We start from the raw sequence: 18239 nt of genomic DNA on the forward strand, positions 1-18239 counted from the left end.
GAAAAATTTGTTAACCTCTCAGAAAAATAAAAAATTATCTTTCCTGAAGCACTGTCATTAAATTAAAATATTAACAAACATACAAATAAAATGAACAGGAATATAGAAAGAAATGTCTGCAGTCTACTGTGATTGATATTATAACTATTAGTCCTAATAGTTTCTACTACAGTCTACTATGATTATTACCATAACTATTAGTCCTATTAGTTTCTACTGCATTCTACTGTGATTATTACCATAACTATTAGTCCTATTAGTTTCTACTACAGTCTACTGTGATTATTACCATAACTATTAGTCCTATTAGTTTCTACTGCAGTCTACTGTGATTATTATCACAACTGTTAGTCCTATTAGTTTCTACTACAGTGTACTGTGATTATTATCACAACTATTAGTCTATTAGTTTCTACTGCAGTCTACTGTGATTATTATCACAACTATTAGTCCTATTAGTTTCTACTGCAGTCTACTGTGATTATTATCACAACTATTAGTCCTATTAGTTTCTACTGCAGTCTACTGTGATTATTATCACAACTATTAGTCCTATTAGTTCTACTGCAGTCTACTGTGATTATTATCACAACTATTAGTCCTATTAGTTTCTACTACAGTCTACTGTGATTATTATCACAACTATTAGTCCTATTAGTTTCTACTACAGTCTACTGTGATTATTACCATAACTATTAGTCCTATTAGTTTCTACTGCAGTCTACTGTGATTACTACCACAACTATTAGTCCTATTAGTTTCTACTGCAGTCTACTGTGATTATTATCACAACTATTAGTCCTATTAGTTTCTACTACAGTCTACTATGATTATTACCATAACTATTAGTCCTATTAGTTTCTACTGCATTCTACTGTGATTACTACCACAACTATTAGTCCTATTAGTTTCTACTGCAGTCTACTGTGATTATTACCACAACTATTAGTCCTATTAGTTTCTACTACAGTCTACTGTGATTATTACCAAAACTATTAGTCCTATTAATTTCTACTGCAGTCTACTGTGATTGATATTATAACTATTAGTCCTATTAGTTTCTACTGCAGTCTACTGTGATTGATATTATAACTATTAGTCCTATTAGTTTCTACTACAGTCTACTGTGATTATTATCACAACTATTAGTCCTATTAGTTTCTACTACAGTCTACTGTGATTATTATCACAACTATTAGTCCTATTAGTTTCCACTACAGTCTACTGTGATTATTACCAAAACTATTAGTCCTATTAATTTCTACTGCAGTCTACTGTGATTATTATCATTATTATATTTTTTTGTTGATGGTGCTAACTGAGTTAGTTTTGGTTTCATATTAAGTTGTTCTTAAATGTTATGCAGACAAGCTACTTTGTCAATATTTTATTATTATTGTGTTTTACACAATGGCCACAGTTTTTCTACTGAGATGTTATGATCACCGTCAATTCTTACATACAAGTGTTAGTTTTGGAACCTTCAGAGATTTATTTTTCTATATTTTTTATGCAGGCAAACTTCCCTGTCTCTTACTCTCAAAACGTCTGCTCATGCTCAGAAATGCAAGACGTTTTTAGGAACTATTGATCTGTCTGTCACACTTTATTCAAGGGTTGAGACCAACACAGAAGAGGTGAGCTTACTTAATACTGTGTTAAAATTTATTCTTATGTCAAAAGAAAACATTTGATTGATTAAGCTGTGAAAATGCACAAGTTTTCTTAGTTTTATAAAGTGTAATTCATTTCCTTAAAAAAAAAATCAGCCTTTGTTTTTTCAATGTGTATCACCAACATTTTGTTGGGGTAGGTTTAGTACTAAAAACATGAGTTTTCCTGTACTGTACTGTATAAATATTGTGTTTGATTAGCTGTAATACTAAAAAACAGGAATTGTTTCTTTTTTACAATAACTGGAAATTTTCTTACTGATTTTTTTTTTTTACTGATTTGCTCTAGGGTATAAATTAAATATTAGGCTTTACAATTCCTTTAGACAATATTTTTTGTAAAAACTGAATACCTTGTATTCAAGTAAACTAAATACTTATAAAAACAACCAGTTATATATTATGATCGAATCACTCGTTATTTATGTATTGAAATAAGTTTTAAACCACAAAACATTTCAGTTTGTTTTTAAATATATTCTAAGAAATCATAGATCCAAGTTACTGCTGCAGGATAATATGAATAATACTGAGAAAATGAAGTATCACATATGTATGTTTAAACTTCATACATAAAAATCAAATGATTTTATATCAGTCGATACTTTTTACTCAAGTTTAATTAATGGTACGGAACGGTGAGTTAAAGATGTTCACATCAGTTTTCCAATATGTGTTTCTAAGAGTATATGTGTCTATTGGTTATTTAGTACAACTAATGTGTAACTTAACCTTTTAGAGCATATCAAGGTCCTCATCCATCGTAAACAGGTGCCAGTCATGGGACAGTGTACTAACGGTTGTTTTAGTTGAAGGTAGAGATCTTTATCCTGGTGACAACGACAGTGTAGGAGAGCCATATGTGAAGTTCCGTTTGGGTGATGAGAAATACAGAAGTAAGGTACTAAAGAGATATCCTGTTTCTTACCATGAGAAGCATTCCAGTATATATATATGTTTGATACTGTAATTTTAAGTATTGTAATGTGATGAAAAGTACTTGTCATAAACAAACAAAAAACAAATATATAATACTTAAGTGTTTTATACTTTACCATAGTGTAGCAATCATTGTAAAAGTATGGATGGAAATTAATAGTTACTTATTAACCTTCTGATTATAAAGTTCAGATGGTATATTCTACATTAAACATTTGACATGGTTTAGATACAGTTGTTTATTAACCTTCTGATTATAAAGTTCATATGGTATATTCTACATTAAACAGTTGACATGGTTTAGATACAGTTGTTTATTAACCTTCTGATTATGAAGTTCATATGGTATATTCTACATTAAACAGTTGACATGGTTTAGATACAGTTGTTTATTAACCTTCATATGGTGTATTCTACATTAAACAGTTGACATGGTTTAAATACAGTTGTTTATTAACCTTCTGATTATAAAGTTCAGATGGTATATTCTACATTAAACAGTTGACATGGTTTAGATAGAGTTCTTTATTAACCTTCTGATTATAAAGTTCAGATGGTATATTCTACATTAAACAGTTGACATGGTTTAGATAGAGTTGTTTATTAACCTTCTGATTATAAAGTTCAGATGGTATATTCTACATTAAACAGTTGACATGGTTTAGATAGAGTTGTTTATTAACCTTCTGATTATAAAGTTCAGATGGTATATTCTACATTAAACAGTTGACATGGTTTAGATACAGTTGTTTATTAACCTTCTGATTATAAAGTTCAGGTGGTATATTCTACACTAAACGACTGACATGGTTTAGATAGAGTTGTTTATTAACCTTCATATGGTGTATTCCACACTAAACAGTTGATATGGTTTAGATACAGTTGTTTATTAACCTTCTGATTATAAAGTTATAAACTAAACGGCTGACATGGATTAGGTAGAAATGAAACTTAAGTGTTACATGTTAAGCCATTGATGTATAATACCAGGTAAATATTTTCTTGCTAAGCGGCCACCGTCTGAATCACAGGTGGAATTTTGATGTTGTGTATTAAACAGCTGATGCATAAACTAAGATAAAAATTGTACTTACCATTACGTACTACTTGCTGATATGCATAGCCTAGTGGAAAATATGCTGTGTGTGTGTTATAGAACTAAATAGTATGTTTTTTAGAAATGTATTTAGGAACATGAGTTAAAATCCTGTTTTTATATTCCAGATAAAACTAACTGTCTTGCTGAATAAACAATATTAAACAAAAAGGTTTTAAAAATTAAGCCTTAATAGGAAGTGATTTAAGCATTTCTATAACAAATATATAATTGATACTCACTTCACAATATTTATAAAATGTTCAAACATTAACTATTATAGTTTTCTTCTTTTTTGTCAAAGTTGAACAATTTTGTTTACAGCCATTGAAATTTATATTAGTATAATTTGATTTATTGTTTTCTTTCATCAATCAAGAAAGCCAATAAAACGACAAATCCAAAATGGTTAGAAGAATTTACCTTGAATATTTATGGTGCTCACTCAAAAATTCTGGATGTTACAGTATGGGATAAGAGCTACTACAATAGAAGTACCATTATTGGCAGGTAAGATATGTCTAATTATAGATAAGATCTAATGTAGTGGCTGTTATAATCTGGTTCTTCTGGTAGGAGATATGTCTAGTTATAGATAAGATCTATTGTAGTGGCTGTTATAATCTGGTTCTTCTGGTAGGAAATATGTCTAATTATAGATAAGGTCTGTTGTAGTGGCTGTTATAATCTGGTTCTTCTGGTAGGAAATATGTCTAGTTATAGATAAGGTCTATTGTAGTGGCTGTTATAATCTGGTTCTTCTGGTAGGAGATATGTCTAGTTATAGATAAGATCTATTGTAGTGGCTGTTATAATCTGGTTCTTCTGGTAGGAGATATGTCTAGTTATAGATAAGATCCCTATAATATTGTCTTCTGGTGAGATATAAGGTCTATTTCTGACTGATAAGGTCTGTTGTACTGGAGTGACTGGTGTAACTTATTTGTTTTTGTGTCAGATGAATTCTGTTGTGGTGACTGACAGGGGTAAACTGATGCTGGTTGGCATGAGATGAATTCTGTTGTTCTGTTCCTGTCAACAACCAGGTTTCATCTCATGTCAACCAGTATCAGTTGTAGTTGTTGACAGGAACAGACTGATACTGGTTGACATGAGATGAAACCTGTTATAGTTGTTGACAGGAACAGACTGATACTGGTTGACATGAGATGAAACCTGTTGTAGTTGTTGACAGGAACACACTGATACTGGTTGACATGAGATGAAATCTGTTGTAGTTGTTGACAGGAACAGACTGATACTGGTTGACATGAGGTGAAACCTGTTGTAGTTGTTGACAGGAACAGACTGAGACTGGTTGACATGAGATGAAACCTGTTGTAGTTGTTGACAGGAACAGACTGAGACTGGTTGGGATCCATGATTACAATGAAAGTAGCAAAAAACAATATTAATAATAAAATATCTGTTAATTGTAGTGTAAATGTAACTTACATATAATTTATACAAGTGTAATTGTTTTTGATACAAGTACATTATCCTCATTATGGTGGGTTTATAAACTACGTAGTTGTATGTAGTAATATAAGATTGAAATTATTTGGTATTTTATGTCACTTATCTAGTTGAGAGAGGAAAAATCCATTAGTTAACTAGCTAATTATGAAAAATACATTAGTTAGCTAGCTACTTATGAAAAATACATTAGTTAACTAGCTAATTATGAAAAATCCATTAGTTAGCTAGCTACTTATGAAAAATCCATTAGTTAGCTAGCTACTTATGAAAAATCCATTAGTTAACTAGCTACTTATGAAAAATACATTAGTTAGCTAGCTACTTATGAAAAATACATTAGTTAACTAGCTAGTTATGAAAAATCCATTAGTTAGTTAGCTAGTTATGAAAAAAGCCATTACTTAACTAGCTAGTTATAAAAATCCTTTAGTTAACTAGCTAGTTATAAAAATCCTTTAGTTAACTAGCTAGTTATGAAAAAATCCATTAGTTATGTAACTAGCTAGTTATAAAAAAAATTCTGCTTTATGAATCATGCTTTGGAACCATATGATTCATGACCCTAATCATTTTCCAGTTGCCCCTGGTGGTTTGTGTAGTGTTTATTCTAGTGGCAGATAAGGTCTGTTCGTCATTTTTACTTTTCTTTTATGTAGGAGCCATTTTTAAACTTCAGTAAAAACACTGACTCTACTTACACTTACTAATTTGTTGATCTTTCAGAATATCTTATTTTTTACTACAATTTTGTGTCAAAGCAAGTACTGTAATCCAAGGTAAGTAATTCTAATTAACATGTCACCTTTATTTATGTAAATATCTCCTGTCAGCCTGACTAACGTATTCCTTACTATAATAAATGTTACATAAACATGAATTCAGAAATGTTTACATACCCTTCTTCACAAGAAATGGATATTATCTTGTACCACTGCTAGGAAGACTTTTGTCTCTAGAGTAGTGTAGGAAGTAGCCCCCCCCCTTCAATCTATCCCAGTAAAAATGAATCAAAATTACTCTCGGGAAAAACAAGATAATGCATAAAATTTAATCCAGAACTGAACTGGCCATAATGGATGTGCTTGTGGTCCACATTCCCTCACTTTGCTTAGTCAAATAAACGTTGGACCCCCCCCCCCCACCTCCCACACACACAAACAAACACTTTTTTTAGTTTGCCTCCTACACTTCTGTTCTAGTTCCTTCGTTCCAAAGAGGATGAAGTAACCCCATTTTTGTCATTCGCTTCTTGAATAACACAGATATGCATCTTTTTTCTGTTAAATATTGGGCTACCTTGTTTCATGAGCCTCTTCTTTCAGCTTCTGTATTTCCTTCTTATTCTCTGTCTCTCTTACTCTCCAACTACTCATTTTTGTCTTCTATTTACTTCATTTCTTTGCTGTCTACACTCATAACCTCAACAGCTTTGCTAAGGACATTCACTTCTACTTGTTCTTCTTCTGCAATGCCCCTTGTTAACTTGGTTTCATTGTTTCTGGATTTTCTTTGTCAAGATGCTTTACTTTCAATGTTTGCCTCCCTCTGTCTTATTTCCCTCTTTCTTTTTTTTTTCAAGAGAAAACAAATTTAAAGATCTTAACCTATCCTTGTATAACAACCTTTCCATCCCAGGTATCATCCTTGTAGCCATCCTCTAAATATGTAGGGATGGAAACCTCATACCAAATGTTTGCATGTAGTAGTTCATTGTTGTGTAAAATGGTGAGTAACCATCTGAAATACATTTTCAGGTAAGAAAAATGTTGAAATCTAATTTTCTTAAAATCCTATTGGTCACTTCAAAATCTGAAAACTTATACTTGTTATTTTTAGATAATATTTTTATTTGATAAAGAAGTACGATCTCCATTAGCTTATCAACATATGATGTTGTTAGATGTATGACTTATACTTGTGTTAATTTAAAGATACATGGTTTTATATAACAGTTATATATTGTTTAGACCAGGTGTTTTATATACTTCCCACCATTTCCCAGAAAACATTACTTTGTTTGTATGTTAAGAATGAGTAGAAAACTTACCAACATTACAGAAGTTACCAATAAGTAATAGTTAAACAATGTTCAATGTTAAGTATATTTTTCTGATGATTGAAAATGGTAATCAGTGACAGAAAACAAAACAAACAATTCTCAGTTTATACCTAACTAGGCCTATCAAATCTACACCCAAATAATGTTGAAGCTGTGGGCACAAGCCTACTGTAATTATTAAACGACCCCCATTCTCCAATACTTGACACTTTCCTATATAACAGACACTACCCCTTTAAAAAAAACAACTTAAAACCACAACTGTTCAATTTGACACATGTAATGCCTCAAATGAACAATACCTTTCTCAGCCACACCAGTGGCTGTAAGTACTTTATAACATACATTTAACACAATTTATTGTTTTACTAATTTCATAACAGCTACTTGTTAACCTAGCTGTTTTTGGCTGTTGTCTTCTCCTGAAACTGCCTTATGTGTTAAAGTGTAGAAATAATGGTTGTCTGTCATTTAATACTTCTTTAATTCAAGGTGGCCAGAATCCCGAGTTGCTACAACACCAACTTAAGTTAAATCCTTTTGAAATATTTCTTGGTCAGAATGTGCTTATATAAATTGATTGATGAATAGATTCAATGTTTCTTCAGAGATAAGCTTGTAATCCATAAATAGCAGCATTAAAACCCTATGACATAATAAGAGTTAGAATATATTAAAACAATTTTAGAGTCTAACCACACCATTACGTACTGTCTAGTCCTGCTCTATCTGATGACTGTATGTCTTGAAAACAGCCTTGCAGCATATTTCCCATTGCAAAAGACTTTGTCATGTCCAAAGCAAACCACTCCTCTCTGCTTTTTTCCCTTATATATCTAATGTGCAAAGATGACAGTTTCAAGTGCCCATTTCAAAAGACAAATTACACACAAATTCATAGTTGCTGCATTTGGCAACTTGATCAGTATGTCTTTGTAGCATGAATACTCATTTCCTTCTCTAACTGTGTGACGTATGCAACAGTTGAACAGGAGTTGTGATTATCTTAGTGAACCCATACCTTTCTTTCTAAATGAAGGTCCTTTTTGATTGTGTTTGTGAATTTCCATCTGTTAAGACACCACACTTTCCCTACAACACTTGTTGCATATGTCTGTCTCAATGGTCATTTATTTTTATTATCATTAAGTACAAGGAGTATTCCTGTCTTGGAAGTTATAAATCTCAATCTGAACACATACGTATGATCTCAGAGTATGAATAATTTCACATCAGAAAAAGCTGTTGCAAACCCTTCACAAAAGTGATTGTTGTTTGTTCAGTTGATGATATAAAGAGCACCTGGACCATTACTGTGTCTATCATATCCCAGCCAACCTGATGATTTACTGGATATAGCAGATATATTATAGTTGACATATTCTTGTTTCACTCATAAGCTCTTGTAAATGTTTATATGCAGCTAGAAATTGTGATTATTTTAAAATAATATATCAAGATAGATAATTTTCATGTTTGTGATTTTACATATTGTGTACCATCTTTTATATATTAAGTTCTTAAGCTGACTTTTTTTTTAACAACAGTTACACATTAAACTTGGAGAAGTTAGAGCAAGAGAAGACGCACAGAATCTGGTTAGACTTGGAAACTGGAACTGGGTCACTCTATCTTCTCCTGACCATCAGTGCAATTTACATTAGAGAGAATGTATCAGACTTGCTATGGTGTCGAGATGCTATTCACGGAAGGAGTTGTTGCCTTGGGCAATATGTATGTTACTGTATTTGTCAGTATATTTCTTGAAAGGCAGTTTTATTGTGCACTAATTGCTTCTGTCTCAATGAGAACTTGAAAAATTGAAAGTATTATTAAGTGATTTTCTTATGTGTGAGATAAAGATTTTGAACCTTATATATATTTTCATATTGTATTTTACATTGGTACACATGAACATGAAATCTTACTTCTCTGTTTCAGGACTTTTCTAACAGTCTGTCTAACCGGAGAGATATTGGGCTATTAACTGTTAAAGGTAGGGCCTTTGTTGTCATATGTTATTACTTTACCTTTGTCTTAACATGCCAATTTAAAAAATCAATGTAACTGCTTTCTACTTGATTATCTTTGCTGCTGGTTTGTTAGCAGATAAGTAACTGTACAACTCATTCCAGTGTATAAAGCCCGAGGACTTAGAGCTGCAGACTTTGGAGGGAAAAGCGACCCATACTGTGTAGTGGAGTTAGTTAATGCTCGGCTTCAGACACACACGGAATATAGAACTCTCAATCCTGAGTGGAACAAGGTTTTTTCATTGTGAGTTACTAGATTTAACAGATTATATTAGGACCTGATAAACACTTGTTGTTATATAATATAGAATTCTCAGTTCTGAGTAGAACAAGGTTTATACATTGTGAGTTACTATGTATTAACAGAATATAATAGGACCTGATGAACACTTGTTGTTATATAATATAGAATTCTCAGTTCTGAGTAGAACAAGGTTTATACATTGTGAGTTACTAGATTTAACAGAATATAATAGGACCTGATGAACACTTGTTGTTATATAATATAGAATTCTCAGTTCTGAGTAGAACAAGGTTTATACATTGTGAGTTACTATGATTTAACAGCAAGTGTTCATCAGGTCCTATTATATTTATTTGTTGTTATATAATATAAATAGTATACATATATGAAATTATTTTTAAATCTGTTTAGTACAGAAAGCTTCTGAAGAAAACCAGAAGTAGAAAGACCGACATATTATAGAAATATGAACATTTTACTTACTAAAAACTCCATGATGTGCAATATATATTTGTAACTGTAATTATTACTGTAAATAGCAGACCTAATATGTAGCTGCCTTTAGTTTGTTTTCATCAAAAACATCGTACAGCTATTCAACCATATAGTAGCACTTAAAATCACTATTATAATTTACTTTTATATCTGTGAGTCAGAAACAAGGATTCTCACTTATTTTCTTTAAGATAAGTTATACCAAATGTTACTTATGTTCTGCATGTTTAATTAATTAATTCATCTTTTATAAATATCTGTGCTTATCAGCCAAGTGAGAGACATACATGCTATATTGGATGTCAGTGTTTATGACCAAGATACAGACAAACAGTTTGAATTTTTGGGAAGAGTGTGTATTCCTCTGCTTCAGGTATGTATTGCGATCTGATAATATGTTTTGGATTTTACGTACAGTTATGTAGAATATGTATTATGATTTTCCCAAACCTCAGAAATAATAAATCTTGTAGTAGAACAAGGAAATATATATTGACTTTAAATATCAAATGATTTTTCATTCCTCCAAACTTGAAAAAAAGTTGTAATTTTTTTAATAAACCTAGAATCTATTGATGCAAAATGGATGGTTTTAAAAAAAATATGCCTATTGGTAAAAATGTTTTAATCTTAAGTTTATCTCCATTATTTGTCATCATTAATTCTGTAATAGTTTATGTTTTTGAAGCATTAATTATAATATTTTTTTCTGTTTATCTATATTTAAAAGTATTGACTTATGTTGGATAAGATTTGCCATTTTGTAGATTAAGAACAATAAGAAGCTGTGGTATAACTTGAAGGATGAGAAGTTGAGCAATTATGTGAAGGGAGAAATACTTCTAGAGTTGAATGTTACATATAACCCAGTAAGTGAAATGAATTTTCTTCCCTCTAAGACAAATGGCATTGATTTAAAATTGTTTACTAGTTCTGTTTTTCTGTCTAATATGATTTTTTATATCTTAATAAAACTGTATTTCTACTACATATGGTTCTTTCTGTTCCAATAAAACCATATTTCTTTAATGTTCTAATAGTATCATGTTTCTCCTTTATATATATTTCTTTTGTTCTAAAAACATTTCTCCTGTATGTATTGTTCTTTATGTTCTAATAAAGCCATGTTTCTTCTACATCTGTTTTTTCATTATTATAATCAAAAAATTTCTCCAATTTGTATTTTTCTTTACGTTTCTATTTCTTCTGTATGTATTTTTTTTATCTACTAATAAAACAATCTTCTATAGATATTTTCTACACACTAGTAAAACAATATTTTCTTATATGTATATATTTTCTATATTATTTTTCTTGAAGTCCAAATGAAGCCACATTTCTCTGATATATAGATTTATCTTTGGTTTGAAAAACAATTATTTATTTATTTTTTTTGTTCTATTATAACAGTGTTTTTCTCTATGTATATTTTTTAATTCTAATAAAACCATATCTCGTTATAAAAATCATGTTACTAGGACTTTTTTAAAGTACTGTAGTTCTACCAGGCAAAGATGGAAGCAGTTTATTATTTAAACTGAAAGTAGAAAATGATAGAAATGACCTAATATATTATTATTATTATTACAGTGCACAGTTTTTACTGAGCTAATATATTATTATTATTATTATTACAGTACACAGTTTTTACTGAGCTAATATATTATTATTATTATTATTACAGTACACAGTTTTTACTGAGCTAATATATTATTATTACAGTGCACAGTTTTTACTGAGCTAATATATTATAATTATTACAGTACACAGTTTTTACTGAGCTAATATATTATTATTATTATTACAGTGCACAGTTTTTACTGAGCTAATATATTATTATTATTACAGTACACAGTTTTTACTGAGCTAATATAATTATTACAGTACACAGTTTTTACTGAGCTAATATATTATTACAGTACACAGTTTTTACTGAGCTAATATATTATTATTATTATTACAGTACACAGTTTTTACTGAGCTAATATATTATTATTATTACAGTACACAGTTTTTACTGAGCTATTATATTATTATTATTACACTAAACATTTTTTACTGAGCTAATATATTATAATTATTACAGTACACAGTTTTTACTGAGCTAATATGTTATTATTATTACAGTACACAGTTTTTACTGAGCTATTATATTATTATTATTACACTAAACATTTTTTACTGAGCTATTATATTATTATTACACTGCACATTTTTACTGCGCTAATATATTATTATCATTACAGTACACAGTTTTTACTAAAGTAAACTTTTTATTAAACGTTTCCATAGATCAAGGCATGTATCAGGACATATAGTTAATATATTGTTATTAAACGTTTCCATAGATCAAGGCATGTATCAGGATATTTAGTTAATATATTATTATTAAACGTTTCCATAGATCAAGGCATGTATCAGGATATTTAGTTAATATATTATTATTAAACGTTTCCATAGATCAAAGCATGTATCAGGACATATGGTTAATATATTATTATTAAACGTTTCCATAGATCAAGGCATGTTTTAGGATATTTAGTTAATATATTATTATTAAACGTTTCCATAGATCAAAGCATGTATCAGGACATATAGTTAATATGTTATGATACATGCCTTGATCTATGGAAACGTTTAACAAGGACATATAGTTAATATATTATTTTAAACGTTTCCATAGATCAAGGCATGTATCAGGACATATAGTTAATATATTATTGTTAAACGTTTCCATAGATCAAGGCATGTATCAGGACATATAGTTAATATATTATTGTTAAACGTTTCCATAGATCAAGGCATGTATCAGGACATTTAGTCCTAGAGAGAAGAAGTATACAATTCCAGAAAGAAAATTCAAGCAAATGGTAAAAAGTATTTTTATGGTACATTTTTCACTCAAACTGTCTTGGTTCTTAAAGTTCGTTAAAGTTTAGTATAAGGTTATTACTGAACTTTAAGAAATATTTTCATTTTTATAATTATGTAAAAATTCAATTTCAGCTAGTATTTATTTTCCGTTATGTTTACATCATCCTATGGTGCATAACATATGTATCTGTTTGGCAGAGCAGTCATTTAGATTTTTTTCTAGTTTTCTTTTTTTATCTGATGTTTAGTTAATAAACAGTTCCAATCAATAATCTCATGTAAGGAAACTCATAACTTAAACTTTTGTTGTTCATGAATGGTCTCTCATGAGCTTACAGAAAACCAAGTTATCTTTCAACATCTAATTATCATAACACATAAGTAGTTTTTGTTATCATTCACAACTAGTATTTCTGCAGGTAATTTTAGGATGACTCAGTCTAAGACTTATTTAAAACGTACTTAATGAGTTCTACTCAGATCCCAAAATATATATGAAAGCTAATGGTTAGCTGTTTCCAGATGCTTTAATAGAAGGTTCAGCTGAATTATTAAAGAATTCTTGACCAGTTGTGGAAGGCCTTTAGTAAATGTAAATTAACAACTCAACTATTCAAGTATCAAACATGTCCAACTAAATCCCATCAAGTAATTATAACCTGTTGGCTGTACTTGAAACTTTCCTTGTAATATTTTTCCATTCGGCTATTTTTGGCATTCATTGTATATGGAAAAAAAAAATTCTATCTTAAATTAAACATAATGTTTTTGTAATGTAGAAGTGTGAAAAAGTTTTGTTATTTCTGCACCTGTATGTTTTTCATAGGTGCTGTTGAAGAACTTAAACCGAGTTCACTTGTTGATGTCTGACTTTTTAGTTTTGGCCAATTTTGTAAACAGCTGTCTTTTGTGGGAATCAACATCCTGTAGTATCCTAGCTTTACTTGTAAGTATACTAAAATGTGTTAACTTACGTCATTAATTGCTTGAGTGTAAATGGCTTATCTTATGAGTAGCATCATTTTTTTCACTTATAAGTGGACTTTAAAGGGATATATAGTATCTTTTAACATGATTTTGTTTACTTATAAGTGGACATTAAAGGGATATATAGTACCTTTTAACATCATTTTGTTTACTTATAAGTGGACATTAAAGGGATATATATATAGTACCTTTTAACATCATTTTGTTTACTTATAAGTGGACATTAAAGGGATATATAGTACCTTTTAACATCATTTTGTTTACTTATAAGTGGACTTTAAAGGGATATATATATAGTACCTTTTAACATCATTTTGTTTACTTATAAGTGGACTTTAAAGGGATATATATATAGTACCTTTTAACATCATTTTGTTTACTTATAAGTGGTCTAATGTTGAATTTGGTGACTAAACAGCCACATTGAAAGTTATCTTCTACAGACAGTTTAATAACATTGTCATGTGTAAACACAGCATTTGATGTGTGCCATAAAATTGACAATAGGGCTTCCACCATAGATGGATTAAACCTGATTATAACCACAAAACATTCTTACAGTAGATGGGCTGACAAGAAGGCTTCCACCATAGATGGGTTAAACCTGATTTAAAACTACAAAACATTCTTACAATAGATGGGCTGACAAGAAAGTTTCCACCATAGATGGGTTAAACCTGATTTAAAACCACAAAACATTCTTATACTGAAAGATTATGCTGTAACTTATCTATTGTGAAATGCATTTAAAAGAAACGTTTTGTTCTTGTTATGTGTTTAAAATCCCATCAAGTAAACTGTATGTGTTCTGATTCAGACATTCCTTGTGGTTGGTTGAAACATATAGGTGTACATGATATAAACTGTATGTGTTCTGATTCAGACATTCCTTGTGGTTACCTATATGTTTCAACCGTACATGATATAAACTGTATGTGTTCTGATTCTTCCTTTCAGACATTCCTTGTGGTTACCTATATGTTTCAACTGTACATGATACCCATTGGTTTTCTCCTTGTCTTCCTTAAAAGCTTGTTCTTCAACAGTTCAACAAAGCAAAGTATTTTAGAAAAGGAAAGAGAAGAGGTGAGTGTAAAGTTTCTGTAAATGTTTTGAGGAGTATGAGTTATAAGATAGTGCTCAGAACAAGGTATTAACTGGAATTAATGAATTTTCAGTTACAGCATATGGATGAAGATGATGAAGAAGAGAAGTTGAACAAGACTGTGAGTTCTCTCCATATTTATTGTATGATTTTAGAAAAAAAGTTGGTTTATTAATCTTATGCATTATTTCTGTGATGCTGAGAAGGAGATATTAAATTAAGTTTTAATTCCTTTTAATTTTTATCACGAGCATCTGTTTGTTATGGCTTTTCTAATGCATGGCATGACATCACATTATCCTATTCTGTGTTATTATCCCTCGAAACATTCCTTTTACAGTAGTGTGCTATATCATCCTAATTCATTTTCTCCTAGAGTGTTTTTCAGAAACAGTCATACACGGCTGCACTACATTTTATCAGTGATCTAGCTGCTGAAATCTTAAGATTTACAACACATGGGAAATATAAGGTAATTCATAAACTCACTATGTTACAGTTATTTTAATGTGTTTGTTTGGAATAACAACGTTATGGTTGTTTTAATGTGTTTGTTTATTTGGAATAACAACATTATAGTTATTTTAATGTGTTTGTTTATTTGGAATAACAACATTATAGTTGTTTTAATGTGTTTATTTGGAATAACAACGTTATAGTTGTTTTAATGTGTTTGTTTATTTGGAATGACAATGTTATAGTTATTTTAATATGTTTGTTTATTTGGAATAACAACGTTATGGTTATTTTAATGTGTTTGTTTATTTTGAATGACAACGTTATAGTTATTTTAATGTATTTGTTTATTTGGAATAATGATGGAACTTCAGTGTGTTTCTAGCCCTAACCATTGAGACTCCACTGTATGAAAACAAAACTACTGAACCCAGATGGATAACAGAGTTTATCTGTACAATATACTAACAGTATATCCATACAATATACCAAATATACAATATACAAACAGATAAATAAGAGTTTGGTAACTTATTTGGAAAGAATGGTGGGTAGGTCTTGGACGTGTAGTCACCTGATGCAAATCTTTCAGTCACCAGTTTTTTCTTTCCATCCCTTTGGTTTATATTTTAGTTCCCTCATTATTTTCTTGATGTTCTCTGTAGTGGCTTGCTTATAGGGTCGTACCCACTTAGAAGTTTAAATGACATCTTTTGTGCTCATGTTTTTTTCAGATTTTTAAGGATAAAATTTAGGAAGTGTCAGCATTTACAATAGAAGAAAAAATTAAATAAAAGAAAAACAGCTTATCTTTAGTTTGTTAATACCTAAACTGAAAGTGTTAGTTTTAAATAAAAGAAAAACAGCTTATCTTTAGTTTGTTAATACATAAACTGAAAGTGTTAGTTTTAAATAAAAGAAAAAGCTTATCTTTAGTTTGTTAATACCTAAATTGAAAGTGTTAGTTTTAAATAAAAGAAAAAGCTTATCTTTAGTTTGTTAGTACCTAAACTGAAAGTGTTAGTTTTAAATAAAAGAAAAAGCTTATCTTTAGTTTGTTAATACCTAAATTGAAAGTGTTAGTTTTAAATAAAAGAAAAACAGCTTATCTTTAGTTTGTTAATACCTAAACTGAAAGTGTTAGTTTTAAATATTAAACACTGTAAGTCTTTTATATTACTAGGTCATGTTTCTGCAAACATTGATTATACACATGAATGAGGGAGTTTGTTTTTGAGCTATAGAAATTATAGTATAAGATGTATATTCTAACACAAAAAATATTAGTTTATGTTAAACTTGTATTAAAGTTTTTCTTCATTATGAGTGTAGATTTGTTTACCTATATTTTCACATGTATTTATGTTATGTATTGTGTCATGTAACAGTAATGTTACCAATATATGTAATAGGCTGTACAGTTTTCTCTGTTATGTATTGTGTCATGTAACAGTATTGTTACCAATATCAGAAAACTGTACAGCCTATTACTCTGTTATGTATTGTGTCATGTTATAGTACTGGGCAATGAAAGAAAGTACACAACTAAGAAGCTGTACCCTAGAGTGTCTGTAATTTCTCATATATAGGTAATTGCTGAAACCTACTGCCTCACAATTCGTTATCATCACATAATGATAAATGATGATGATGACTGAAGTCACACAGCTTTTATTTTAACCTTCTGCCTCACAATTTGTTATCATCACATAATGATAAATGATGACGATGACTGAAGTCACACAGCTTTTATTTTAACCTTCTGCTTCACAATTCGTTATCATCACATAATGATAAATGATGACGATGACTGAAGTCACACAGCTTTTATTTTAACCTTCTGCTTCACAATTCGTTATTATCACATAATGATAAATGATGACGATGACTGAAGTCACACAGCTTTTATTTTAGCCTTCTGCTTTACAATTCGTTATCATCACATAATGATAATCACATAGTTTTTATTTTAATCTGAATTTCTTATTAATATGTGGAATGGTTTCTCAACTAGAAAATTAACATTCTAGCTTCTTGGCCAAACACCAGATCAGAAAATACTTTTCTGTTTGTATGTATACTCCAAAATTGTCAAAAGTCTACCTTTTTTTGGGCCAGTGACATTTGGGTTTTAACAACTTATACATGGAATGTTGAAAACTCTGATATCTTTGTTTGTTAGAAGGCAGGATTTGAGCACAACTGGGATTTCAGTTTTCAGAATACAACTGATGTATTGAGTGCTTTATATTATAAAATTGTTATAAAGTCAATTGTTTGTGACACAAAATCACTCATATACCACATACATTTCTTTTAAGGAAGTAAAAGTTTCAAAGATCGAATTCAAGCTGTTCAAGATCTTGTGGCATTGATTCAAAACATTCTTGGTTATGGTGCTTCCTTTGGAGAACGATGTAAAAAGTAAGTTCACATGCTCTTTTTGGTAACATTATTTAGAATCATGAGATTTGAGTAGGCTTAATTCATCATCCCTAACGTAAGGTACATGTTTTAGGTATCATTTGGTTACATCATAACTAAGTATTTGTGTCTGTTGTGATCTTTATGAATTTGAAAGTAGAAATGTATTTTGATTTATAAAAAGTATATATTTCCCCCGTAGTAAAGATAACTGGTTACTTTTAGGGTGGCTGTGAAAAAAAAAGCTGTTGTCATAGTGTCTGTCCTTGTCAGGTCTTGGAGAAAGTCAAACTTTTACCACCAACAACCAGGCAGTTGCCTTTGTAACAGTGCCTCTACTGTTGTCAAGTCATGTTGCAGGCCAGAGTTATGATA

General features: G+C 30.1%; 1 protein-coding gene across 1 annotated transcript in view; it reads left to right on the top strand.

Moving 5' to 3' along the window:
* The window catches only part of LOC106468326 (multiple C2 and transmembrane domain-containing protein 1-like), a 44313-nt gene that overhangs the window by 18767 nt on the left and 7307 nt on the right, over window positions 1-18239 (top strand). The window contains exons 5-19 of the mRNA XM_022396661.1: window positions 1517-1637; window positions 2413-2574; window positions 4088-4218; window positions 8794-8980; window positions 9188-9242; window positions 9382-9523; window positions 10289-10391; window positions 10786-10887; window positions 12814-12888; window positions 13719-13838; window positions 14837-14965; window positions 15058-15105; window positions 15361-15456; window positions 16959-16977; window positions 17762-17864. Coding sequence (XP_022252369.1) covers window positions 1517-1637; window positions 2413-2574; window positions 4088-4218; window positions 8794-8980; window positions 9188-9242; window positions 9382-9523; window positions 10289-10391; window positions 10786-10887; window positions 12814-12888; window positions 13719-13838; window positions 14837-14965; window positions 15058-15105; window positions 15361-15456; window positions 16959-16977; window positions 17762-17864 — 1593 coding nt within the window. The remainder of the gene's footprint in view (window positions 1-1516; window positions 1638-2412; window positions 2575-4087; window positions 4219-8793; window positions 8981-9187; window positions 9243-9381; window positions 9524-10288; window positions 10392-10785; window positions 10888-12813; window positions 12889-13718; window positions 13839-14836; window positions 14966-15057; window positions 15106-15360; window positions 15457-16958; window positions 16978-17761; window positions 17865-18239) is intronic.

Source organism: Limulus polyphemus, unplaced genomic scaffold (assembly GCF_000517525.1).
Source record: "Limulus polyphemus unplaced genomic scaffold, Limulus_polyphemus-2.1.2 Scaffold2964, whole genome shotgun sequence".
In the NCBI taxonomy this organism is placed as follows: Eukaryota; Metazoa; Arthropoda; class Merostomata; order Xiphosura; family Limulidae; genus Limulus; species Limulus polyphemus.